This window comes from Phasianus colchicus, chromosome 28, assembly GCF_987193195.1.
Source record: "Phasianus colchicus chromosome 28, bPhaCol1.hap1.1, whole genome shotgun sequence".
In the NCBI taxonomy this organism is placed as follows: domain Eukaryota; kingdom Metazoa; phylum Chordata; class Aves; order Galliformes; family Phasianidae; genus Phasianus; species Phasianus colchicus.
The window spans coordinates 3,830,015-3,857,337 of NC_143463.1; the positions used below are offsets into that span (position 1 = coordinate 3,830,015).

The 27,323-nt window shown below is 56.7% G+C and overlaps 1 protein-coding gene across 3 annotated transcripts; it reads left to right on the forward strand.

The window, feature by feature from the left end:
- Positions 1-27,323, forward strand: GNG7 (G protein subunit gamma 7). 3 transcript variants are annotated; one of them, XM_031604147.2, is made up of 4 exons: positions 1-146; positions 7,268-7,342; positions 25,720-25,836; positions 26,988-27,323. In XM_031604147.2, exons 3-4 carry the CDS (start codon positions 25,756-25,758, stop codon positions 27,111-27,113), a joined length of 207 nt encoding a protein of 68 aa, XP_031460007.1. In that variant the 5' UTR covers positions 1-146; positions 7,268-7,342; positions 25,720-25,755; the 3' UTR covers positions 27,114-27,323. The 3 variants fall into 3 exon arrangements, with proteins under 3 accessions (XP_031460007.1, XP_031460008.1, XP_031460009.1); XM_031604148.2 differs by having other exon boundaries at positions 28-171; XM_031604149.2 differs by lacking the exons at positions 1-146; positions 7,268-7,342 and adding an exon at positions 25,365-25,553.

Here is a 27,323-nt window from a genome sequence, read left to right on the forward strand (position 1 = left end):
TGATCGCGAGCTCTGATTGGCGGGCTGCGCTGCCCGTCGGCGGGGGTGGGCGTGGCGGCGGCAGCAGGCTGCGCTGCGCGGCAGAGCCCCGCTGGTGTCCGGCGGCGGCAGCTCCTCCTTCCGCCCCGCGCGGCCCTACGGGACCGGTGAGCGGCCCCGACCCGGCGGGAGGTGCGGGGAGGGGACGCGGGGCGGCCCTGGGAGGCGGTGTGGGGAGGGCCGGGGTAGGCCGCGGCCTGCTGGACCCCCGCTACTCCTCCAGGCCCGGCCCCGCGGCCTGGTGGGAGGTGGGGGGGGGGACGAGACGTGGGGGGGCTCCATAGAGCGGCTGTGGGGGGGGGAGTGGGGCTGGGGGCGGTGAATGGGGCACGGCGGGGTGCTGGGCCCGAGGCTTCGGGGGGGAGGGGGGCTGTTGGGGGGGGGGCACTGGGGGGTCGCGACCCGTGGGGAGGGGTTGGGGGGCAGAGGGAGGTGGGGGGGGTGCAGGCAAAGGGGATCCTTCAGAACCCCTACGGGGGGTTTGGGGTGAGGGGGGGGCCGGGCTGGGACTGCTGTGCCCCCCCCCCCCCCCTCCTTCTAGTCCCCCCTCCCTGCTGTGAGTGCGGCTCGTGCTGCTGTGGGGCACGGCGGGGTGGGGGTGGGGGGCTTTGTTCCCAGGTGTGGCCGTAATGAAAAACAACAGGGAGCATCAGAGCTGTGCTGTGCCCCCCCCCGGGGGGCTGGGGGGTTATAGAGGAGGCGGGCGGCGTTTGGTGGCTGCAGTGACCCCACCGGGAGGGAGCAGCCCGGGGTCACCCTATGTGGGGTTATGGCCGTGGGGCAGCAGGGCTGGGCCCCGTGCTCCCTATGGGGTCAGTTGGTCCTGGTGCTCCCTATGGGGTCACTTGGCCCCACTGCCATCCCGGCACAGGCTGTGTTCTGGGAGCAGCCGGGGGAGGACCCAACGTGCCAGGATCGATGTGTTTCAATAGAGCTGATTGTCTGCGAGGTTTTCTTCTGCCATCTGTAGCTGCGAAACAGATGGGAATGGCTCTTTTGTGCGGCCGGAGGAGCGCTGTGGGTTTTAATGATGGACATCAGAGGTGCGTTGGGATGGAGGCACTGCTGCTCTCTATGCCTGCCCAACCTGAGATGCAGCACTGAATGCCCTCCAGCCACATGTTTGTTGACATCTGGGATTGCCATAGGAAGGCGTCAGACCTCGTTAGCGTTCTCCCTGGTCAGCTGAAGGGCAGTGGCAGTGCCTTGGCTCAGCCCTGTGAGGAGCAGGCCCTGGAGCTATGGATTGGCTCAGAGCCGCCCCACTCCTGCCTTCCTGCCCTGCTTCCTTATCTGTGCCGTGCCATAACCTGCCCTGCCCTGCAGCAAGCAGTGCTGGGGGGAGCACCCAGAGCCCGGCCCCATTGCTGCTCTGTGGGCAAACACTGAGCCTTGGGAATGCTGGTCTCTGTGGTTCGGTGTCAGTTTAGGGACAGCGGAGCTCTTTCTGCCCTTGGCTGTCCTATAGAGCTGTGGGGCTGGCTGGTGGCCATCAGAATGGTGTGTTTGTGCCGGGTCTGGAATAGCCTTCTGTCCACTGGCCAACCCTGGGAGGAGGTGGTGAAGGGCAGAGCAGGAGCGGAGCTGACCCCAATGTGGTGGTTGCACAGAGAGCAGGGAAATAGATCCCGATTGCATGGAGATTCCAGCACGGAGAGGGCAGAGCGTGGGGAAGAGGGGCTGATAGGAGTGCTGCATATACAGCAGTGTGGGCTCAGTGCTGAGGGCTGCAGTGGGTGCTGAGCTCCCGAGGCTGGGACGTGTTGGATGATCCCAGAGCTTGGCTGTGCGGCCCCAGGCACCGATGGATCCCATGTTGGGTTCTGCACCTCAGCAGCAATCACAGAAACAGCAATGCGTGGGTCTGGTGAGTGAGCTTCGAGGTGGAAAGCTCTGCCTGGCATTGCTCAGGTACCGTTTGTGTTCTTCAATCCCTTCAGGCCCTGGTGTGCGCAGTGAGGGCACGGTGAGGTTGGGGATGTGGGGCTGGCAGCAGCCTGGCCAGCTCTCCCCATGCGCTGCCTGCAGGACCTGCTGCCCGTCCTCCTCTCAGGTGTGTCAGCTCTGTGTCTTCTCACTCAAGTGAGAAGGACTAAGGGAAATAACAGTACAGCTCCCTGCTGCTGCGTGGGTCGGCCATCGTCACGGTGAGGACAGAGCAGCAAAGCTGGAAAGACCTTTTTAATAATAATTTGCCTTGTACCTACCTGTCCAGTTTGTGTTTCAAGGGAAATTGCTGGAGTTTGCAGAGGATGGAGAGCTGGGAGGGCCAGGATGGTGGTGGCAGCTCAGGTTGGTGGCTGTGCCGTGGCTGAGCTCCGGCCATGTGGATTGTCCTGCTGCCATGCACGAGAATCCCCTATTATCGTTCTGCATCGCTCTGAAAAAGGCTCTTTCTGGTAGCAGCAGAACAAGCACGGCATTGTGCCACTGCACTGTGCAAAGTGAGAGCACAGCTCAGGGCTGTGGGAGCTCCGGGAGCAGCACAACCCTGTGCTGGCAGCACTGCTGCTCTCCGTGCATCGCTGTGCCATCCCAAAGGCTGCCGCTCCTGGGGAGCACTGAGTTAATTGAAACTGAGCTGGTGGTGGTGGCTGCAGGTGGATTTGGAGAGGCTGAGGATGGCCGTGCAGCAGCTCAGTTCAATGGGTGGGTCGGACCCGAGCGCTCCAGGCTGGGTGGGTTGGGGTTGGCTGTGAGCTTAGAGAACAAAAAGGAGGAAACTCGGGCATGCTGTGAGCGCTGAGACACAAAACAGGAAGCCTGGCGGAGGGTTACGCTCTCTCATAATTTATTGCATGCCTTTCCCTGCTCCTGCTAACGGCCAGGAGAGAAGTTTCAATGCTCTGATGGTTTTGCAGAGCTGAAAACGCATCCCTTCAGGGAGAAAACCTCCATCTGGTTTTGACGCAGACACAGGAGCTGGGGCTTTTCTTCTTCTGACCCGAAGGCTTTTTGCCCACTTCTGCTCTCACATTCCGCCACGTGTTGTCCTTCTGGATGCATTTAACCCACTGCAGTTTTGCCCCCAGGTTCTGCTGCTGCAGTTCTGGAGCTCCAGCAGTGCTGCACTGTGGCACTGTGTGGGTCTATGGGAGGTGGTTGGTGGTGCAGCCCAGGTTCTGCTCATCTCCTTCAGCCCGAGGTTCTGCTCTCCTCCAAGGCTGCCTCCCCTGCTTGCTGCTGCAGGTCCGTGCTGGTGCTCCTGTCGTGCTGCTCTCTCCATCCCTCGTTGTGGAACTGTGGTGGATTTCATGTTGCTCTGCAGCTTTTCCATCAGAAGAACGCAGCTGGTTGGAGAGGCTCCTTTCCTTTTTGGGTTAGGCTGAGAAATGTTATCATTTTGTTTCTGGTTACGGGACGACGTTTGTTAAGTGTGACCTTGGGGGAGGAGCTGTCGTGGAGCTGGAGGTGATCACAGGGAATTAAGTGCCAGGTAATGCCTCCAGCAATCACAGGGAGCTGTCATTTAGATGTGGGGGGGACATCTCTGGTGTTTGTGGAGGTTGGAAAGCAGAGGAGCAGAGCAGTGTTCCAAGTGATGGGGAGGCCGTGAGCGGGTTGGTGCTCCGTGCAAGGAACAGCCTTACAGCTTTGGGATTCCCTGTGTGTGTGGTTGGTTGTTGGTTTCCTGGGCGTCTCCTGGTGATGAAGGAGCAGTGCAGCTCAGGTTGTCGTCGCTGCCCTCAGTGAGGTGAAGGTAACCACAGGGAGGGTGGAACTCAGCGTTCAACACAACAATCTGAGGTCAGTTGAAGTTGATTTTGTAAGCAGTGGCACGTGGGGGTTCCTTGTTGTCACCACAGGAAACCCAGGGTGCTGATGGGGTGGCTGATGTTCTTTGCCTCGTTATCCCACCCTCAGCTTTTCTTTCTGGGCATCTGTGTTGGCACTTCATAGAGGCTCCTCAGAAGCAGTGAGCTCACGCACTTAAGTGCATCTTCGTGCATCTGCTGGTGCACGGGTGTGCAAAAACAGGTGCTAGGCTTAACACTTCTACAGCACGTTACCTGTGCGTGGCATCACTTCTATTGGTTCCATCTGCAGGTGGGTCTGTGTGCAGTATTGGGCAGGGAGGGGGGCCATGCAGGGGTGGCGGTGGTCCCATGGTGTGCAGCCCTGTGTGCACATCCATTTGCACAAGCAGCCCCTTTGCTGGCTTTGCTGTAAAGGCTTCATCACCTTTCTGCAAAACTTTATGAAAAATAATAATAATAATAATCCATTATTTCTCTTCAACACGTGCCAAGCTGGTGTGGTGGAGGTGCGCTCTTTGGAACGAGGCAGCACAGAGAGGTGCTCAGAATAGCAGCAGCTGCCACGGGCCGGGCTGGAGCAGAGTCAGTGAGTTGTGCTGTCAGTCACAGGAGCACGAATCCCATCCCACCTGCGGATGAGCATTCCCAAAATAGCAGAGGACTGTCAGCATGCAGCGAGCTGCACTGCGCGCATCTCTGCTGCGCGCTCGGAACAAAAGGCAAAGTTGCAATGGTTCAGCTGCACGGAGCGACTGCTCTGCAGCACTGGAGGTGCTGGGGCAGCAGGTGGGTCTGCTCTGCAGCAGAGCCAAGCTGCTTTTCTTCTGGGAATGATCCCAAATTGCTGCTCATGGATTTTGGGGGTGGCAGCCGCCCCGCTGTGTGCCCGCAGGTGTTGCCAGGTCACATTTCTGCAGGCATCCCCGTGCAGCTGGGTGGATCCCCCAGGGTTTGGAGCTCCTCCAGCCTCGTGCTTTTCTCTCAGTGTCATCCTGCCCTCCTTGTCCTGCTGTTGGCTGCGTCTGTGATGCCTTCCTGCTGCTGTGTGGTGCTGGGAGGTGGGCTCTGCATCCGGCACCGCTGCCAGCACGCTGCATACAAGCTAAAACTTAATCAAATATAGTGCTTGCTTTAATTACTCTGAAAGGACGTCGAACCTGTGTGCTGGCGCCGGGTTTCAATCTCTTGTTGGCCACATGGCTCTGATCCCACCGTGGGGTGGGAGTGGGGGCACAGCAGCACGGCTGCCTGCAGCAGTGCTTGGTGTGATGCTGTCCTCGTTGCCTGCACCTCCCTGCTGGCTTTGGAGCTGTGCTGGGGGCGAGTGGGTCTGCATGGGGCAGCAGCACTGCTCTGCCACGGGAGGCTCAGATGCTCCCAGGGCTCTGACCATGGGTTTGTAGCATACAGGTGGGTGTGGGGATGCCTTCCAGGTCAGCAGGAAAGCAAGCTGTTGCTTCTGGAGAAGCCGCTGAGAGCTTTTGATAAAGAAACTGCAAAAGAGCAAAGCGTTGCTCACTTATCCCTTCCTAAATGTGCTTTCAGAAAGCAGCAGCCCGTTTGTGGTGCAGCCGTTGTGCCGTGTGGGTGCTTTGCTGTGAGCACGGGGTGAGGAGATGCAGAGCAGCACCTGGCTCTGTTGCATTGCTGTGTGCTTCTCCTGTGCTTCTCTTGGTGCTTGGCAGCAGCTGCATGGCCGTGGCACGCAGGCTGGGGCGCCGTGCTTGCTGCTGCTGCTGCTGGAATTCCTAATGCTTTTTTTTTTCTTTTTCTTTTCTACACTTTAATTTGGCGAGAAACGCCTCTGAGCTCTGCGCTCATATTCTGGAGAGAACAAAATGATAAGTGCAAGAGGAGAGCTTGGAGGATGGTGCTGATGGCACTGGGCTTGCAGTTTTCCTTGTGCTCAACCCGCAGCCCTGGGCTGAGATTGCTGGCCCCCCTGGCTGCAGCAGGGCTGTGGGCAGCTGGAGGTGCTGGTGCTGCACTCTGGCAGTGCAGCACTGTCCTTAATGGCAGCAACAGCTCAAAATGCCTGGCCACGCTCTGGGTAAGCTCTGCCAGGAGGTGACAAATAGGTGACCACTCCTCACCCTCATCTCCGTGGTTTCCTGCGAAGCCGTGCCCTGTGCAGGGGAAGCGTGGCAGAGCTGTAACAGGAACAAGCAAACATCCGTGCTTCCTGGTGACTGCGGGCTGGGAACGCAGCGCTGCCTGTAGCTGGGTGCTCACTGTTAATGATTACATGTGGGGCAACTCCTGCCTGTCTGCACTGCCCCACGGCCACTGCAGTCCCCGCTGTCAGACCCCCAACCCCTTCCCTGCGCCCTCTGTGCTGTCCCTGTATCACTTGGGGGGCTCTGTTGGGGTTTCCATGGGCTCCCACTGCTGCCCGTGCCCCAGGTGGCTGCTGGCACAGTGTTGTGTCACTGTGCATTAAGGGCTGCAGAGCTCAGTGATGGATGTTGGCTGCTGTTGGAGCGTGGTTTTATCGGAGGCGTTTCCAGGTGTGCAGGTGGGGGGTGAAGGTTCCTGAGCAAAGGTTCAGCAGTGAATCATGGCTCTGGATAGGAGCTGCTCCCCAGCCTGCTGGTCCTGCTGTCATAAATATCTGTCCACGCACGGAGCTTGGAGGGCTGAGAGTGACACTGGGTGACACTGAGGATGGAGGTGGCTGGGGGCTGTGGAGGGGCTGTGCCATGATCCCCCCCCCCTTTCCCTGCCAGCACTAATTCCACATCATCTTCTGCAGATCTCATCATCTGCCCTTCCAGAAGGGAAGCGAGCACATCAATTTTCCTAACCCTAACAGCAACTCTGAGCCTCTCCAGCTCCCCTCTATTTCGTGCTTCGTTTCAGTGTGTGGGCTTTTCAATTTGCTCATTGTGAGGAAGAACAAAAAATGTAACGCTGAGGATCTGCCTTCCTTCCCCTCTCTTTAGCAAAATCTCTCTTTGTCATTCTTCTTTCTGACTTCCACGAATTGCTCATGCTATTCTCTCTCCTTTCTTTTGTTGCAGCATCTCCGTTGCAGCCCTTAGAAACGCAGGGCGCATCGGTGTGGCTGCTCCATCCCTTCCCAGCATCCCTGCGTGGCTGTTGAGTACAGGGAGCATTTCTCTGCTCTTTGTACACCTCAGGATGCTGTTTTCCTGTGTCCCTGTGTGTGTGGGGCCGCCTGGAGCCCAGCAATCCACCTGCACAGTGCAGCAGGTGCTGTGCTCACCCTCTGCTCCGTGGGCACATCCCTCGTGCCCACCAGGTGACAGCCCTGCCTGGCTTTGTGCAGAGGCAGCTTGGCGTGTGTAGCAGTGCCATTGTGCTGTGACAATGCTTTCTGTAATAAAAATGAGAAGCGTGGGGTGTTCCAGCAGGATGCTGCACCAAAGCCTGGTGCTCGTGGCACAGCAGGCCCTCCCTGCAGCAAGGTGTTCATTGGCTCAACTCTCTCCATTTCCTTTTTGTTTCAGGAGAAACGTCTCCATCTCCACGCAGAGCGCATCGCCCTTTGGTTGGAGCAGGTGGTGTGAGCACCCTGAGAGCAGGTATGGCTGCGTGCAGCACCACACACCCCCAGGGCCCCACGTCCCTTTGTACCCCTGTGAGGTGAGCAGTGCTGCCAGCAGCGCTCAGCCTCCTGCAGGCAGACCGACTGCTGTGTGCAGGCAGCTTGCAAGCAGCCAGCATTTGTTCTGCTTCTTGGAAGCCCTAGCACAGGGGTGAAGGATGGAGGGCTGCTCCTCCCCTGCCCTACGCCTGTGTTGCTGATGTCCCTGCCGTGCTACAAAGCAGCAGCAGTTGAGTGCCTCTGGTGCTTTGCTTTCAGACAGTGCAGAGCCCAGAGGGACTTTGTAGGGCTGTACGCAGGGCAGCATCTGAGTGCTAGGTGCTTAACTATGCACCCTGTGTTATCTCACGTCCTCTTAGCTGTGGAGGGGGAGGATGGTGAAGTCACAGCTTTGGAGGCTGCTTGGTAAGGGGTGCCTTAACCCCAGGCCCCATGCACAGCAGTGGTTGGAGCAGTGCGTGGGGTTGTGCTGCTGCGGAGCAGCTGCTCCAAGCTGCAGGCTGTGCTTCTCACTGCAGCTTTTGGGAGGACGCTGCTCCTGTTTCATTGCTGGGAACTGGAACAGAGAAGTCTGTTTGTGAAGGTATTTAGATGCTCAGAGCCCTTTGCTTTCAATAGGAGGCTGTGTCTAAAGTTACCCAAGGTCACCAGGAAAACCGATTTCCGACGCAGCCGTTGTCTGTAAGCTTTTGCATCCCATTCTGTGATTGCCAACATGGTTCCACCACTTAATTTAAATAAAATAACACAGTTTACTCTAGGTAGGCATAATTGTGCCAGGCTCTATCTGCTTTATCATTCCAGGTGAAAAATTAAAAGTTCTTGTACTCAGCAGGTTATTAGTTAAAGCTGACTTACCTTGAATGCAGCTGTCAATGCGCCTTCCCTGCTCCGTCTTCAAAGCTCCAAATCAAAGCCAGGCAGCGTTGCTGGTGGTTCCTGCCCTGTGTCTCAAGCAGCAGTGAGTTTCTAAGCGATGCCAGCAGCATTGCAGTGCTCAGTGTCCCTCACAGCACTCCAGAGCTGCTCTGCAGAGCTCTCCAAGAGAGGGCAGTGTGTCCCTGGCAGCACAGCGTCAGCCAGCAGTGAGCTGAGAGCACGAGTCCTTACATCAATGTGAGATGAGTAATTGACAGGCACGCTCGTTAGCAAACGTGCTGGGAGCTGTGAGTTCTGTTGGCTGTTCCCCAGAATACAGCAGTGCTGCTTCTTGCCTCACTTTCATGAGAAGCGTCGCCATCCGCTCCTCCTGCGTTGCTCTGCCCCACTTCTTGCACTTGGCATCTCCTCCAGAAGGGATCAGTTTTCTTGGGGTCCGTGTGGAGCTTTGCCATGAAGATGATTGGCTGGAGAGCTGATGTAAAACGTGAGGAAACTGCAGAGAAAAGCAACTAACAGGGGTTGTTCTATGGTAATGTGTTGCCCAGGCTGCAGGTAGGAGGTGCCGATGCCAGTTGCCATCCCAAAAGCAAATCTCCAAAGGCCATTCATGTGCCCTGGGGTTCCACCCAGCCCTGCTGTGATGTGGGCAGCCCACTGCAACCCCCAGCCCCGCTCTGCTCCATCCAAAGCTGCTTTCATTCTGTTCATTTCTCCTCCATCCCTGATTTACACGAAGGGCCCTTTATTAGTGACTGATGTCTTGCAGAACTGCCCTATTAATTGCTGCTCCATCAGGAGCTCCTCGTTTCCCAGGGCTCATCAAGGCTTTTCGTTTCCTTGCTAATTGCCTCTAGAAGATAGGGCGCTTGTGTAACCCAAAGGCACATTGAGATAACCTCAGAAAGTTGCTCTGACACAAAACCATATCCCAGGAGAAGCAGCCACGTTTCAAACCACACCATGAGCCTCATTGCACAGCCTGCCTTCTTCCCCTCCATTCTCCCATTTCTCCCTTTTTTGGGCAGCAGGCAGATCGCTGGTGTGGTTGCTATTCTTTATTTGCTGTCTAAAGGGAGGAAAAGGTGATTTTTGGGCAAAACAGAATCGGAAAGTCCAGAGATGGATTTCCCATAGAAGGGCGCTGTTGCTGTAGCACTTTTTTTTGTTCCATTACTGTTGGTGCGTTTTTAAATGTCATTTTCCAAACAGCTTAAGGGAATTGGTGTCCTAAAGTCAAACTGCCCAAACCAGCCCCACTGAGCCCTGCTGTTCCCATGGGTTGTGCCCCAGAGCCCCGGGAGCACCGCAAGATGGGAACAGAGCTGCAGCCCCACGTGCTTACTGAGGAATGAGGTTCTCCTTTTCCTTGAAAGAATGAACTCTTGCGGATGGAATGCTGCTGTCTGTCTGTGGGGTTCATTTTCAACTTGTTCCTCTTTTGTTCCAAGGAAAAGCCGAGCTGGAGCAGGGCTTCCTGGCAGCTGGAGGCGAGCACTTGGCTTGCAGGATGCCTTGCAGTAACCCAGCACTGATCCTGGGCTGTGTGCTGGAAGGGGACAACTTCCTGTGGCAAGGGAAGGAGAATCTGCCTGTCCCTGGGAGGAATGGAGGGGGGGAAATGTGAAACCTTCACCGCCCGCTCTGCGCCGCAGGCATTTTGCAGCGGTTGTCTGGGTGCAATTGTTTGGCACTGATTTTGTTTGCCAGCTCTGGGTGTCTCTTTTTGGGAACAGCACAAAGCCAAGCCGTTGGACATGCAGTCCCTGTGTGCTGAGCTGCACGCGGTGTGACGTGGGCATGGCTTGCAGCCCTGCTGCTGGTGGGGCAGCGGGCAGTGTCACCTCATGGGTGGCTGCAGGTTGGTTCAGCCCTGGGCTTGTTTCCCCTGCCAGCTAGCAGCAGCGCGTGGTCATGCTGGGGAATATCGTGTTCTTCACCTTTGCCCTGGGAGCAGCATGTAAGGAAGCAGGGCAGAGTGTATTCCAGCACGCTGAGGTCAGCCTTGTTTTCCCACTCTGAGCAGGAACAGACCATCCCTGGAGCGGCTCTGCAATCAGGCTGTGCTCTGCAGAGAGCCAAAGATGGGGCTGAGCTGTGCAAAGCTGCTGGCTCGCTGCACGCCGCCCCTCCTGCATTCACCTTCTGTGCAAAGGGCGTGCAGGAGAAATGCCACCGTGCTCCTGGGGGTGTGTGCAGGGATCCTTCAGGCTCTGCTTTGTGATGGAACGGGTTTTGGGTGCTGGGGGAGAGCCGAGCTGGGCACAGCAGCAACATATATGGCTGCTATGGGCTCTCAGAGAAGCAAAGCCCTGTGCTGCCCATGGCTGCAGGCAGCTGTTCTCAGCACAGCTCAGCCCACACAGAAGGGCTTTGGGCTGCAGTGGCTCATCCTGAGCGGGGCCCCGAGCTGTCCCTGCAGCAGGGATGGAGCATCTTTGGCATTTGTCACCTCTCACAAAGCACCAGAGGCACTTTAACAACTGCACATGCCTGGCGGGGCTGAGCTGCTTGCTATTTAAATCTGCTCGCAATTTAGAAGCAGCAATTATTTTTTTCGTGCCCTGAAATCCCACGGAGCTGGAGGGGGGGAGGCTGAGCTCTGGTTTGATGCAGCTGTGATTTACGGGGGCAAGTTCCCCTTCAGCAATTAGCAGGAGGCAGTGGGATGCTGGGAAAGCAGTGCTTGCTCCTTTTCCTTATGAAGCACAAAAGGAGGGCAGTGCATTTGGTGATGGGTCCCTCCTCACCCCGTTCTATGGAGGACCCCAAGGATAGGATATGTTTTCCATACTCCTGGTGCCCTTCAGCACCGTGCATGCTTTCTGCCCTCCCTTATCATTTATTTTGGAAGGGGCTGACCAAACCCTCTGATTTCCAGCCCCTCCTGTGAGCTGGGACTGGGCACAACAGTGGGGTCCCAGCATTGGCATTCACCATTTGGGTCTGAGGGTGCATGGGCTGCTCCGTGTGCTGTGCTGGCAGTATGGGGGGCCCTGACCCCCATCCCTCTGTCCTTTGCTCTCTGGAGCCCTCACCTGGTGAGGTGTCCTGCCCCTATTCAGAGCAAGGCTTTCCCTTCTGCTCACACCATATGCAGGGTGGCACTGGGCATTCCAGTGGGGTGTTGGTGAGAGCTGCTGTTCTCCAAAACCAAACCGAAACCAAATAACCCCCATTTGGCAAGAGGGCTTTTCCTCATCCTTTGATTTACTGAAATCCAAAGGCGATGGAGCAGAAGGGGTCAGGCAGTGCATGGCCCAAAGCCCAGCGGACAGCGAGTGACGTTGGTTTTGTTTCTTAAGAAATCTGTTTGTGCTCAGAGCTCGAGCAGAGCTGGTGTCAGCTCCGTGTTCCTGGCAGCCGGCCGCATTGAGCAACGCCTTCCTGGCAGCAGGGGGGGCCATCCTGCTCCTCGTGGGGATCTGGACCCTCCCCCAAAGTCCCCCCTCTTGCAGCCATTTGGGGGTTTTTGTGTTATTTTCCCTAAAACCCAAGCTGGGTTCTTTGCTCAGGCACTATTCTGCAGCAGCCATGCTCTCTGCTGCCTGCATTCCTGCCGGCTGCTTTGGCAGTGCTGGCTGAGCACAGCTCTGCAGAGCTCTGTGTGTTCCATGAGGATTATTAAATCATCCCTTCCAGCCGTCCCCATACAAACAAGTCAGCACTGAAACATTATCTGCAAGCGCTGACTAACAAGTCCTGTAATTAGTCATCTCCAGTTAATGAAGCAGCGTGGTGATTAAAGCTTCATGACTTTTCTATAGAAGAAATGAGTTAAATACCAGTTGCACTGCATCAGGTTGCCCAGAGCTCACTGTGAGCTCAGAGCAGCAGCAGTGGGAAGGTTTGGGATTGCTCTGTCTGTTCTGTTGTTCTTCCACCAGTGCAATATTAAGACTCGGTTTAAGCTGGAACTGACCTCTGAACACTGCATAGAACAAAATAATTGGGGTGTTCAGCAGCAGAGCATGGGCTGCAGTATGTGAACATGATGTTGTTTCATCACCTCTGTCTTTGCAGAGCTGCATTGGCCTCAGTGCTTCCCGTGCAGCCCTGATCTCCATGCATCAGATGCAGCCTCATCTTTCAGCCCCACGTAGGAAAAAATGCAGTGGGCCTTCAGCATGAGATGCTGAAGGCAGAGAGCAGCAGGTCTGCCCCGCAGCTCTGCTGTCCTGAGGGTGGGCTTTAGGGTGCTGTGCGTTGGAGCAGAGGAGCCTTGCAGCTCCCAGGACGGGGTTGTAGGGGCAGAAGCTGCTGCTGTAGCTGCTCTATGCAGCTCTGGATCTGCATCCCCAGCAGGTGAGGAGCTGAGCACACAGTGCTGCAGGCCTTGCAGCTCCCAAACCCCGCTCTGTGGTTCTGCAGCCACTGCATGCAGTGATGCTGCCTGAGCTGCAGAGGGCTCTGCTGGGCCACGGAAGGCTTGCGTGGCTCCCGACTCAAAAGCCAGGAATACTGCATCCTCCTGCAAGTATTAACAAACCGACGGCTGTGCTAATGAAGCAGCACGTTAATAAAGCAGTGTGCTGCTGCTCGGGCTGCAGATGCTGCTGCCGGGTGGTGCTGGGGGGCGCAGACCCCATGGGTGACCCACAGTTGGGGGGGTGATGCTGGGGGGTGGCAGGTGGCACAGGGCAGCCCCCACTGTGGGCACTGCTGCTGCCCGAGGGGCCGTGCCCTGCACTCCCACCGCAGTCTAGACAGCTGACAGGCAGGATTCCTCTCCTGTTAGGTAAGCAGCACGGAGACGCCCAGTATGCAGATTCCCAGCCGTCGTGTCCCTGTGTAACATTCCTCAAACTGCCTAAATAAGGTGCTGTTTCATAGTGAAAAATCACAGCGAGGCTTGCGGGCAGCTCTCTGTCGCCTCGAGAGCTGTCCCTGTGTGCCCTCTCCTTGGGCACGGAGCTCCCCGTGGGGCTGCCCTGGCTGCAGGAGGGCTGTGGCAGTGCAGACACCTGGCTTGCCAGAAGCACGAAACCACAGCCGTGATTCACAGCCCCTCTGCACAGACAGAGGGTGGTGGAATGGATGGGAACTGATGGGAGCTGATGGGAGCTGATGGCTCCTTGCTGCCCTTAGGTCAGAACCTCTCACCGTGCACTTGCTATACTACACGAGCAGCAATTTCTGAGCAATTAGCATGCTTTATAATGTGGTTTGGTAACTAGCACCTGCCCTCCTGCTCCCAGCCTGGAGCTGCTCCGTTGCTTCAGAGCACGCAGTGTGACCCAGAAGGGCCCAAAGGTGAGCTGGGATGGTGTTGGGTCAGAGCCTGCTGTATGGCACAGCACTCAGTGCTCTTCTCAGGAAAGCACAGGGAGGTTTTCCTGGCCTTGGCTGCGCGGTGCAGCACGTGGCTTTCTGGGAACCAGCTGAATGCTCGGCACAGAGCTTGGTAAACACCACGTGGACTGCTGTGGGGTGATGGGAACACGAGCAGGGAGGGTCAGCTTCCCTCAGGGTGGCCCTACAGCTGACACTGTTGGTATCTCTGTGCACCAGCAGCTGCCTGCTTTGGTAACGTTTTATTCCTCTTCTTTCTGAGGAAGGAAGGAACCCTGCCTTTGAAACGTTGCGACATCCCTCCCCTTTCACTGAGCTGGCTTTATTTGGGGGTGTGGTTGAGGAGCTGCAGTTGGGGGCTCTGTGTCCCTGCAGCCCCCCCAACCCTGCACCCATGTGTGCACACTGCAGTCCCGAATGGCCATCTGATGGCACAGGGTCCAACTCCCACACTTTGGGTGCCTTGGGGGGCTCAAACAGAGCTCTGTCTGCAGATCCCTTGGGCTCCCAGACACCTTTATTGGTTGCACACGCCATCCCAGCCCTCTGGTATTTCAAACCTAGCTCCTACTTAGGAAAACAAAAGGGATATTGGCAACTGTCAGTTGCTCCTTTCTGTAGCTCACTGGAATCCCCAAATACCATTGGGCTGAGTAAAGGCAGCTGCCATCTGACAGCTGGCTATTTCAGATGAAATCCGAAAGGAAAGTTGCTTTTTTAAGCCCTGGTGGCAGCTGTCAGCAGAGCAATCCCTGCTGGGGTGTTTCCTCCTCACACCTGAGCTGTTCTTTCCATCCTTTCTGCCTTCCTGCCAGCACTGCCTGGCGATGATGGCTGTGCGAGGTGGGAATGTTGCAGACGTGTCTGGAAGGGATGGGATGCTCGGTGATTTATTTGGGGGCTGCACTTCCAACCCTCTGGCATTGGCACAGCCACTGGCACATCCCTATTGCTGGGGTTTGGGGCAGCCATGGGGACATGGCAGTGCTGTGCTGGGATCGTGGGGCAGCCATGGGAGGAGGAGGTACCCAGAGCCCCCAAATGGGGACTGCCAGCATCCCATGGGAGCTCCCATTGAGCACTGCCATAATCAGTGATGAAATTGCATCGGTTCTCAGCATTGAAGGCTCTGACCGTGAAGGCTGAACCCTGTTACATCATCTATAGTCAGAGCTTCCCAAACCCCAGCCTTCTGGGATTTGCCCTTTCCTTACTTCCTCTGCAGTGATGCTCTGTGTCCACAGCCGCTCCTTGCGGCAGCTCTCAGCCCTGTTGGGTGTTCATACAGCCCCCAGCCTGGGGTTGGGTCAGCTCTGCACCACTTACCTGCTAAGAATAACTCTATAGAGCATCTGCAACACAGCACAGGCAGCCCTGGTAGCACGGGGACGGGCAGCAGCATGCACATTTCCTTATAAAGCATTGCTACGGCTGCAGCACGCTGCCAGGAACTCCTCTGCTTTTCCTTTCCCAGTTGCAATTCCCCCCTCCAGGCAGCACTGCTCAGCACAAGGCTGGGGCATTGCTGGTCTGTGCCAGCACCTCAGGGGTGTGCCCCACTTTTAATCCCATTTCAGCCACCCCAGAAACAAAAGGAAATGATATTGGAGCGTGTCCCGAGCAACACTCGCTGCCCTCTCTCGTTGGTTTCAGTATGAGAAGGATGTGAGTCATGCAAACTGCTTTTACAGGCTCTGCTTCTGCAAACCAGTTCTTCTCCTCGCTGTTCCACTCTGCAGGGGAAGAATGGAAGGGTTAGTAGGACAGCTGCCCATAACCCACAGCACTCCCTGAGCCCCATAAGGAATCTCTGCCCTGCTGATAGGGGCTGTGGTCCTGCTCTGGGCTGGGTGCTGCTGGCACGACTGCAGCAGAAGTTGCTCCTCTTTTGTTGTAAAACCTTCACTTCAGCAAAAAATAGTTGCTCAGTCTGCAAACGCATTGTGTTGGCTACTGAGATAAGCTCAGACCTTCAGATTGTCCAGAGCAGAGTTTTGCCAGCAGCCCCCACTGCGCCATGGTGAGCGGTGCACCTCACCATGGCTTTGATGGCTTTTTTAATGCTTGCAAATGATCTCAACCTTTCCAGTGGGGTCAGGGGAGGTCTTGCAACAGGTGATTTGTGGAGGAATAATAGTGAACTTTGCATTGTGCAAAGGGTTGCTTTGGGCTGGCTGCTGACCTTGTGCAAGCAGAGTTATCAGCAGCACCCAGGCTCTGGCTGTGTCACGCTGTGTGCTCCCGGGGCAGTGCTGAGCTCTGCAGTGCCTTTGCAGGAGGGCTGTGCTGAGCTCCCCGTGGGGTTGGTTTGTTCCTCAGCTCTGTGCTCGTGGTCAGAATAAAGCAAAAAGTGCCAACACACGCAGCCCCATCCTCCTCTCCCACCTCCTTGAAGCACTCTTCTAGGAACCAAAGTTCTGCAACGTGTGCAAGAAGTCCGTGCTGCCTTTTGCAATCAGGCACAGCCATCGTTGTGCACACAGCCACGGGGGGGGGACTGAGGCTGTGGCAGGCACTGTGCATGACTTTTAGTATAATTGAGAGGATCCCAATTTAATGTGGCTGGGGAAAAAAAAAAAAAAAAGATCTGGGGCAAAGAGTCCCTGCGGTGTGCAGGCGGCCTCGTTTGGCCTCAGCACTGCTGTGATAACACAGTGTCCCTGTCCTGTCCCCATCTCCTCCTTTCCTTGCTCTCCCTGATGGCGTCAGCATGAGCTCTGTGCCATGCAGGTAGGAGCACTGTCCTGCTGCTGCTGCTGGAGCACCTCACATTTTCCTGCACACACACACACAGAGTTCAGTTCCTTCGGGTTCAGGCTGGGTGCTGCTCTTGGTTCTGCAATTAGTTCACAGCCTTTTGTTTTCGTTGGCCTTGGGGGAAGTGACCTCTCCTTTCCCACAGCCTTTCCCAGCTGTGCTCCCACGCTGCTGCCCAGGGAGCCCCATGCAGAGCCCCAACCTGGGCTGGATGGTGCCCATGAGCTGCACACCAGCTCTGTCCTGCTCGACCAGTGGTAGACCAATATTTAACCAACGGTTGGCCAACAGGTGACCGTGAGCCAGCAGTGTGTTCTGGTGGCCCAGAAGGCTGATGGTTCCCCAGAAAGGGGCCAGCAGGGCAGGGAGGTGCTCCCCAGCTCTGCTCTGCAATGGGGAGGGCATGGCTGGAACACTGCGGGGCTCCCCAGCTCCAGGCAGTCTGGGAAGTGCTGGGAGAGCCAGTGGGGGTCTGGAGCACCTCCTGGGGGGGCTGGAAGCCCCAGGGTTGAGCAGGAGGAGGGAAGGCTGAGGGGGATCTGTGCAGCTGCTGCAGGGGACAGTTCTGGGGGGGGGGTTTGAGCTGGGAAGCAACAGAGTTCCGTTCTGATCCCTGCTTTCTGTTGGTCTGTGACTCTGTTTGCTCTTGGCTGGCTGGGCCACGCTCCCAGGGCTGTGTGAGTCACGTTGCAGAGGGAGCACAGCTTCTGTCTGGCCGTCTGTCTGCCTGTCTGTCTGTGTCTGTCGGGCCCAGCATCCACCCATTCCCTTCCCACGACGCGCGGGAGGCGCTGAGCTCGGTGCATCCCTGTGGTTCAGTGACTCAGGGAGCACTCAGCCCCCACAGCCAGGACACCCCAAAGCCCAGCACGGTGCTGCAGGCAGCCCCTCCCTGCCAAGGGGCTGAGATTAACAGAGCTACAGATGCTGCTGTCCCAAAGGTGGGCTGCTAAGCTGTGCTCTGGGCACCCGGTCCCTCTGTGCCCTGCAGGTGACGCCGCCGCTGCTGCAAGGACAGCCCCATGCACCCAAAGCCTGGGCTCTGGGAAGCACAAAAGGACTCACAGCAAACAGAAATGCTGTTTACTGCTTCCATACAGAGCACAGCAATGACTCAGAGCTGTGGCCGCTGCCGGGGCTGAGCTGAGTGCCAGCACAGGGCAGCCATCCCTCGGCCCATCGCTGCCACACGGCTGAGTGCAAAGAGTTGGGGCTGCAGCTCTGCTGCTGCTGTTTGCCACGCTTGGCTCTCAGTGTGGGCGATGCTGGGTGGGATTCCCCCCCCTCAGCACATTGCCATGTGTCCTCACTGCAGGGGGGCTCAGCCCTCTGCTTCCTGTGGGAGAGGGGGCTGCAAATCGGGGGGGGGGGGTGCAGCAGCACATGGGTTGTTTGCTTGTGGTAATGAGTTCCCCACGTGGGAGGGGAGGCCCTCAGTGCTGAGGGAGCTCAAGTTTGCTGCAGCCATGTAATATTGTGGGTTTTAAGTGCCCCATTTTGGTGCCAGGACGTACCAAAGTGTTTGTGTGTTGATGCAGGTTTGGCAGCGTGGGGGCCCTTCGTCTTTGCAGAAGAAGCCATTGGGTTGGATGTGTTATGGAGGTGAACTCTAATTAGCTCAGTACTGAGAGCCACCTCTAACAGCCGTGCAGATCTCAGCTCTGCAGACGTTTGCATCTGCCCTGCAAGGCTTCTCCTGGCTGTGGATTGGTTGGGTCCTGCAGAACCCCACTGTGCTTTGGGGCAGCTGGGACCTTTCAGGGCGCTGTGATCCCAGCACCAACCACTCATAGGGAGGTGGATGTGCAGATGGAGCACCGAAACCACTCCAGGTTGATGTGATGCACTGCTAGCAGCCCAATCCCAAACAGCACCTGCAGTGTTTGGGCTCCCTGAGCTCAGGGCCCTTTCCCATGCAGTGCCAGGTGGGAGCTGAGCACTTCTCCCCTCTGCTGCCCTGAAGCATCACCCGGTGAGCACCGACCCTGGCAGTGCTGTGATGTTTCCTCCTCCTGGAGGCACTGTGGGATGTGCAGCTGTGCTGTGGCTGCAGATTTCCCCACACCAGAGCTAGGAGTTAGCCAGGGCATCCAGACAGAGCCCTGCTGACGTTCAGCAGGCGCTCAGTGCTGGCGGTTGTTATTTTAGCTGCCTTTGTTCACAGGGTTGCTAATATTCCCAAACGGAGCGTGCTTTTCTCAGCAGCATCTGCGCCATGCAGCTGACTCATGTGCTCTATGAGTGAGGATGACAAATGGCAGCGGGGACAGGCAGCTCTGCGGGGCCGTGCTGGGGAGGCTGTGGCCTTTTGCTGCCAGAGGAACCCGTTGGGGTTTTCCTGGGGGCCGAGGGAAGGTGAGCATCCAGGCGTGGGGAGCTCAGAGTTCTCAGCTCCTGATGCTCGAGGAGCATCCGTGCTGTGGTTTGGGGCTGGGAGGGGATGGCTGCTGTAGTTCTTTGTGTCAATGGGTGGTGTGAAATGAAGCTGCCTGGTTTTGCTTTGAAGTTCCTCTTCGTTTTCAGCAGAACATCCCCATTTTCTCTTAATTTCCGCTACAAAAAAAAAAAAAGCACTTTTTTATTCTTCTTGAAGGAGACCGCTGACTGAAATTGAAGTCCTGCCTTCAAGAAGTGGTACAACTTTGATCCCTAAATGCAAAAGCTGGGAAGGAGATGGGATTAGTGTGATGACTTCTGCAGATAAACATTTGTGAGCGTGTGTGTGTGACCTGAACAGCAATTAGGAGGGCAGAAGCACGTGCCCTTTGATTGGCTCCCAGCTCATTAACCTGCAGAGTTCAGCATCCTGCCTAAGGATTCCAGACAGAAGGGTGGGAAACCATCCTGAAATCCTTCCCCTTTCCCCACAGTGCAGGGAGCTCCTGGTCCCAGTGTGGTCCCAGTGTGGTGAGTGCCCTCCAGGAGGTGTTCCACAGCTCCACACCCCCTCCCAGCTCTCCCAGCACTTCCCAGTCTGCCTGGAGCTGGGAAGCCCCACACTGGTCACAGTGCTTCAGCTGTGCCCTCCCCATTGCAGAGCAGAGGTGGGAGCGCCTCCCTGCTCTGCTGGCCCTGCTCTGTGCAGTGACCCCAGGGAACCATTGGCTTTCTGAGCCACCAGAGCACACTGCTGGCTCGTGGTCACCTGTTGGTCAACTGTTGATCAACCAGGACACCACTGGTGTTCTTGGCCACCAGGTCCATCTGCTGCCCTCATGGTCACCTCATTGGCCACCAGGACCCCCACATCCTTCTCTGCAGAGCTCTGTTCCAGCAGCTCAGCCCCCAGCACGTGTTATTTCCCCCCAGATGCAGGACCCTACACCTGCCCTTGATGAACCCCCACCAGGTTCCTCTCCTCCCTTCTCCATCCCATCCCAACCCCACTGCAGGACAGCACCTCCCTGCATGCACATCTCCCAGGGCCCCTCGCTGCACACCCTGACCCCCCCTTGCTGTGCTCAGTGCCCTCAGCCCCAGCTCTGCTTTGTGTCGTCAGCAGATGCTTTCCTTCATCTCCCCACCACGTGGGTGGCAGTGCTGCGTCACGGCTCTCTGGGTGCTTCCATGAGCTCTTTTTGTTTTCTTCCTTTTCTGTCGTGCACTTATTGCCTTTGTTTTCCAGTGCTGTGGCTTATGATTGTGCAGCCAGGCTGGGCTGGGAGACACCTCTCACCACAAAGCCATGTGTCAGAGGTTTGCCTGTTTGCAATGTGCAAACGAACGCAGAGCCTGCATGCAGCGTTCTGGGCTCTTCACTTCTCTTTAAGGGATTTTTCTTTACTTCTTGTCCTATTCTGGTTATAAAAACCCACTTCCCATACAGCACCCGGGGATTTGGGGGGCTTGCTTTGTGCCTTAGAAGAGCAAACTGCAGTGTTTACATCTGTGGAGGGTGGATGAGGTCAGCACTGTGTCATCAGGAGGAGGAGGAGGAGGAGGAGGAGGAGGAGGAGGAGGATGCCTGTGTGCCCAGGACAGGAGCATGCACAGTGCTGGGGTTCTGCTGCTTCCTCCTGAGTTCATTTTAGCAGCAGTTCTGACTGAAACCAAAGTAGCTTTGAGCCACCCCAGCAAACCTAGGTGAGCATTTCCACTTCCAGCCTTCCTCCTCTTTATCTTTAGCCCTGGAGACTCCAGCTGGCTGCAGCTCAGCTCAGGTTTTGTCCTTCAGTGTTCACTGCCCACATCTGCACTGGGGTGGAGCATGAATCCATGGGAGAAGTGATCCTTCTCCACCAGAAATGCAGCGATGAGCTCCAGGTCTGTGTCCCAGCTCTCCTGATGTCAGACTGGAAGAGGTTAAGTCCTGGGAAGTGAGACCAGGTCCGCTGCCTGACTGCTTGGAATGTGAGGAATTGACAATTAGCTCCCTTAGCAAAACAGGGCTGCTGGAAACTCTGCTCCCTGCTTGGTTAAAACCTGTCTCCTTCACCGTCTAGATGAGGTCCTGCAGACAGCCAGGAGCCAGCTGCAAAACAAACCCATAGCATCGCCTTCATGGGCTGTGCTGAGATGGCATTGCACAGGGCAGGAGGGGGCTGTGTGCCACGCACCCCCCCCGTGTCCCCCTGCCATCCCACTGTGCCCCCCACGTATCCCAACCCCATGGCCACTGTGTGATGCTGGGAATGCTGCACCAAAGCCCTGTGCTGAGCCCAGCTCGTGTGTTCTGCTTCACATGAAAGCTCTGAGCAGCGTCAGCCCCATGCGCTTCTGCACCCTTTGAAGTGGTGCTGGCTGGGTGCCTGAAAAGCTTTTTCCAGTGGTGGTGGTAGGAAAAAAAAAAAAAAAAAAAAAGGGGGAAAAAAAATAAAAATCCCATTGTGCTTTACAAATATTTTGGTTTTGTTTTGTCCCTGTTTCTCTCTGATGCTCCACAACAGCTCCGTGGAGGTTTTGTTGGCTCGTGGTGCTGGGAGTCAGCCCTGCAGCTGCCATTGAGAGCCCACTGGGTGGCACGTCCCTGTGGTGGGTGATGTGAGCCCCAGGTGGGTGCTGTGTCCCCTAGGTGAGTGATAGGAGCCCCAGGGGTGTGACACATCCTGCAGGTGGGTGATGCATCCCCTATGTGGCTGATACAGGTGATATGTCCCCCAGGTGGGTGATATGAGCCCCAGGTGGGTGATATGCCCTGGGTTGGTGATGTAACCCCAGGTGGGTGATACATCCCCCAAATGAGTGACACATCCCCCAGGAGGGCAGCACATCTTTCTCTATCAGTACAGATTTTCTACCAGAACCAATTAGCATTCCACCTTCCAACCAGGGCTGACCAATCTGCCAGGCTATGACTTTCCAGTTTCCCCTCTGCTTTCAGCTCTGTATTGGGTTTGTGGAGCTGACAGGCAGATCCTTTGGGTGCCCCGTAGGTGCTGTGCTGGGTGCTCTGCGTGGTGATGCTTGGGGAACCCCGAGCTGCACAAGGGTGTGAAAACCTAAAAGCCAGCAAGAGGCTGCAGAGTGCAGTCTGTGACCTGGCTGTGCTCCATCTGCAGCGTTCAGCACCAAGCTCTGTGTGTCAGTGCTGTGCTGCTCCTCTGTGTGCTCACAGCTGCAGGGCCTGAGCTGACAAAGCTCTCCCTCAAAGCTGACAAAGTCATTCCCAGTTTCCCAGTTCAGCTGCTGGAAGGGAATGGCTGCGTGGCCCTTTGATAACAGCTCCGTGTGCTGCTCCTCCTGCATTGCTGCAGCAGTGACACTGCAGGAAAGCGTTTGCCTCCACCTTCCTTTTGTTTGCAGGTTTGCAGGCAGCTGTGGAAGGAGCTCACAGCTGAGCAGTGGGGAAGGAAAGCTGTGCCTTCATGCAGCGTGGGAATGGAGCAGCGTGGGGCTCTGTGCCCAGTGCTGCACATGTGAAGATGTTGAGTCGTCCCACATTTTGCTCTCTGACCCTCAGGAAGTGATGGGAAGTGCCAAGGAGGGTCCCACACCCCCAGCATCCCCCTGTGCAGCAGCCCTGCCCTGCACCTTCCATTTTTAGCCTCTTCTTTGTTCCCAGAGCCTCAGCCTTTCCAGGGCAGTTCCCAGAGCCCTGAGCTCAGCCCGGAGCTGCGCCAGCACTGCGTGACTCCTTCCTGGAAGAGGCACAAAAGAAAGCTTCCCCTCCTCCTTCCTCCCCTTCCTCAGCAGATTCTGGGGCCGTGTGGGAGTGCTCCTCATTGCAAACCCTCACATGATGCTGCAGTCATCGCGTCAGCAGTGGCCAGGCTCACAGCAGAGCTGCACGCCTTGGGGAGGAGGAGGTGGGGAGAGAGGGGGGGGGGCTGAAGGTTTGTTGGCTCTGAGTGGTTTCTCAGCACGGGGATGGAGAGCTGAGCTCCCACTTTGGGTCTCTCAGCCTTCATTACCTGCATGGTGCTAATTGTTTGATGGGGAGAGCGTTGGTTTTGTGTGGTCTCCAATCAGATCCTTCCAACCCTCTGTGCAGGTTTGGGTTCTTCCAGGGCAGCTCGCTGCTCTGCCATCAGTGTGCAGCATGTTTGCAACAGCAGCAGCACAAAACCTGTCCTTGTGAGCAGCTGTGAGCAGAGCAGATTCACTGCTGCTGCCTTCCTGCGCCTGCTGCTCTGCAGCTGGTGCGTTGTGATGCAAAGGAAGGGATTTATTGCACTGCTCCAGATCTCAGCTGTGAGCTGGGGACAGCCCTGCTGGGCAGCTGTGCAGTGGTTGTGCAATAGCTGTGCAATGGCTGTGCAATAGCTGTGCAATAGCTGTGCAATGGATGTGCAATGGATGTGCAATAGCTGTGCAATGGTTGTGCAGCAGCTGTGCAATGGTTGTGCAATAGCTGTGCAATGGATGTGCAATAGCTGTGCAATGGAGGTGCAATGGATGTGCAATGGATGTGCAATGAATGTGCAGAAGCTGTGCAATGGACGTGCAATAGCTGTGCAGTGGTTGTGCAGCAGCTGTGCAATGGTTGTGCAATATCTGTGCAATGGCTGTGCAATAGCTGTGCAGTGGTTGTGCAACAGCTGTGCAATGGAGGTGCAATGGATGTGCAATGGATGTGCAGCAGCTGTGCAATGGTTGTGCAATAGCTGTGCAGTGGTTGTGCAACAGCTGTGCAATGGAGGTGCAATGGATGTGCAGCAGCTGTGCAATGGTTGTGCAATATCTGTGCAATGGTTGTGCAATATCTGTGCAATGGATGTGCAGAAGCTGTGCAATGGCTGTGCAATAGGTGTGCAGTGGTTGTGCAGCAGCTGTGCAATGGTTGTGCAATAGCTGTGCAGTGGCTGTGCAGTGGTTATGTAGTAGCTGTGCAATGGATGTGCAGTGGCTGTGCAATGGTTGTGCAGCAGCTGTGCAATAGCTGTGCAATGGTTGTGCAGTGTCTGTGCAATGCTTGTGCAATAGCTGTGCACGGTGGCAGCCCTCGTTGACCCCCCAGCAGTGCCAGGGCTCTTTGTGCCACGCAGTGACGATGGCTGCTGTGGTTTTGGTGCTGCCTGGCCCCTATTTTTAGCAGCTCTGCAGCACCATTTGGGTGCACGTGTGCATAATGGCTGCAGTCAGCCTGGCAAACAAACACAGCTTCTTTTTTGCACTGCACACAAAAGAAGAGGACGGCGCTGGGGGCACTGCAAAGGGCTCCAGCCTCTTCCCCCACCACACAACGGGTGTGTTGTGCCTGCTGGGGCTGATGTCACTGCACGCTGCTCTTGCAGCACAGCTGGGAGCCAAGCTTGGGCCCTCAGCATGCACAGCTCGTGGTGCAACGTGTGGCCCCATGCAGTGCTGTGGGAGCAGTGGGGCTGTGACCAAGCATGATGCTCCAGGGGGAGATCCCAGATCCCAGCACAGCAACGTGCTGTCATGGGGTTTGCACAGATGGGGGCTGAGCTCAGGGCTCTGCAGGGCTCTGAGTCTCATCTGCGTGTCACCCGAGTGCATCAGCACCTCCTGTGCAGGGTGATGGGCTGGGAGCTCCCTGCTGCTGCTTTCTGAAGCCAAGCAGCACAGCCCTGCAGCTGGAGCACCACGCAGTGCTTGCAGCAGGAGCGTTTGCAGTGGGATTGTTTGCAATAAAAGCGTTTGCAGCAGGAGTGCAGAATACCTCGAGGAAGCCCAAGGCTGTGCTCAGAGCTCGGGTGCTGTCTGCTGCAAGAAAAACAGAAAGCCTGACCTGCTGGGGCTCCTGCTTGAGCTGTGCACAAAGCGTGCAGCCTCGTGTGCATGTCAGCAGGCTCAGAGCTGAGCTGCAGCTTGCAGCGTGATGCATGCAGTGCACTGAAAGGTTGGGTGCCTTTTGCAGCTGCACCCAACTGAATGCAGAGCTGGGGAAAAAAAGAAACCCCCAAAGGTGGGCAGAGAGCAGGGAGGTGGCACTGAGCTGCTGCGTGGACTGAGCTCTGAGCACAGGATGGACAACTCCATCCCAGTCCCGTGCTCCAGGATGGCTCCAGCTCTGCTGCTCTCGCTTTGTCCCACGCCACACAAATCAGGAGGTCTTAAAGAAGGGGGGAAAAAAAAGAAAAAAAGACATAAAAGGGAAAAAAAAAAAATTGCTGCACTCGGGGAAAAAATTCAATAGCTCATTCAGCTGTTAAGCTACTGGTGCAGGAAGTGTAAAAGAAAAGTGGAGCCTGCTTTGTTCTGCCCAGACAAGGAGCAAATGCCGTCACCCTAACAGCCTTCTTCTGTTCCAGAAAAGCATGAGCTCATCTCCAACGTGGGGCTGGGGGTCGTGGGGCTGGGGGCTGCAATGCACCACATTGGGCTGCCATCCCAGCACCCAGCCTGCATCCACACCCACACCCTCCTTTAGTTCCAATCCGTTCCCCCTCATCCTACCCCTGAGCACCTCCAGGCTGTGCAGTCACTCCGTGCTCACAGCACTGAGCTCAGCTCAATGCTCTGAGCTGGGAGCACAGCGTGGGGACGGAGGACTCTGTCACCAATCCACGCAGCAGGGCGTGCAGCACCGCGTCCCTTGGGTGCTTCCCATGGGGCCAAACCCGGGCGCTGCTCTGCCCCAGCCTCAGAGCAGTGCTGATTGCTGGGATGTGCTGTGTTTGCTCACCCTGCTGGGAGCGGCTGCTCGCAGCTATGAGAAGCACGGCAGGAATTCCCAGGGCTGTGGGATCGCTGCATGTTTGCCCCGTGACGCAGCGCAGGTGGCACTGAGCAACGGGGATCATTGAGCCCTGCCACCCATCAGCGCTGCTGTGCCGTGGGATTGTCCCTGCAGCCACCCACCATGGGGGCCCTGCTCTTCACAGAGGCATTTGCCAAATGGCAAATTAACATTGCAGGTCCGAGCTGTGCACCTCCATCCCCACGCATCCCCTCTGCGCAGCCCTCGTTTGCCCACCTCCGCCTCGTCGCCTTGCATTTTTCCCCTCTCATCAGCACAGCTGTGTGGGGTGAGGAAGGGATGCAGCCCCATGCTTTGCCAACCCCGTGCCCTTTGTGCTGCAGGATCCTCAGTGCTGGGCCCGGCGCCGATGGCAGACAATGTCGACCACTAACAACATCGCTCAGGCCCGCAAGCTGGTGGAGCAGCTCCGCATCGAGGCCGGCATCGAGCGCATCAAGGTGAGCACAGGGCCCTGCCTGGGAACAGCAGGGAGCCCTATGGACCCCCGTAGCACAGGGACCCCCATAGTGGGGAGACCCACATAACACACAGACCCCTATTGGACCCCCGTGGTGGGGGGGACCCTCATAGAACAGGGCCTCTATGGACCTCCATGGAGGGGAACCCCTCATAGCACAGGGACCCCCATAGAGGGGTCATCTCCATAGCATGTGGACCCTCATAGCAGAGGGTCCTCCATAGCATAGGGGTCCCTACCCCATAGCAGGTATAGCATAGGGATCCGTTTGGGTCCCATCCGTAGCGCAGGGACCCCCATAGCACAGAGACCCCATGGTGGGGGGACCCTCATAGAACAGAGGCCTCTATGGACCCCCATGGAGGGGACCCCCTCATAGCACACGGATCCCTATGGACCCCCATAGAGGGAGGACCCCCATAGCATGGGGACTCTTATGGAGCCCCATGGAGAGTGGACCCCCATAGCACAGGGATCCCTATGAACCCCCATAGCAGAGGGATCCCAGTAGCATAGGGATCCCTATGGACCCCCGTAACACAGAAACCCTCATAACACAGAGACCCCTATGGACCCCCATAGTGGGGGGTCCCCCATAGCACAGGGATCCCTATGGACCCTCGTAGAGGGGGGACCCCTATAGCATGGGGACCCTTACAGACCCCATGGAAGGGGTACCCCTGTAGCACAGGGATCTCTATGGAGGGGGGATCTCCATATCACAGAGACCCCTCTGGACCCCCATAATGAGGGGATCCCCATAGCAGAGGGATCCCTATGGACCCCCATAGAAGGGGGACCCCCATATCACAGGGACCCCTCTGGACCCCCATAGTGAGGGGATCCCCATAGCAGAGGGACTCTTATGGACCCCCATAGAGTCCCCCATAACATGGGGACCTTTACGGACCCCTATGGAGGGAATACCCCCGTAGCACAGGGATCTCTATGTACCCCCATAGTGGTGTGAACCTAAACTGCAATAGGCACAGCCATAGGGAACAGCCTCTGACAGCTCACAGCCCCCATCCCTCACATCGGAGGGCGGTTTTCTTTTTTCCTTTTTCATCTCTCACCCATCAGGACAACCCCTCCAACCCCCCTTCACTCACCTTCTCCTCTCCCTTCCAGGTCTCCAAAGCCTCTTCGGAGCTGATGAATTACTGTGAGCAGCATGCCCGGAGCGACCCTCTGCTGGTGGGGGTACCTGCCTCCGAGAATCCCTTTAAGGACAAAAAGCCCTGCACCATCCTATAGCCACCCCAACTGCAGTTTGTGCCCCCCAGGCAGGGCCAGGCCGGAGCTGCTGGCACCGCACAGCGCCGAGGGGTAACGGCCAAACATCGGCTGCAGCGCTTCCATCCGTGGGCACTGCGGGTTGGGGTGGTGGTGGTGGTGGGTGCTGAGCCGTGGGGGTGAATATTTTCAAGTAACACAAAAGAAATAAAAAGGGGGTTGGGGGTGGGA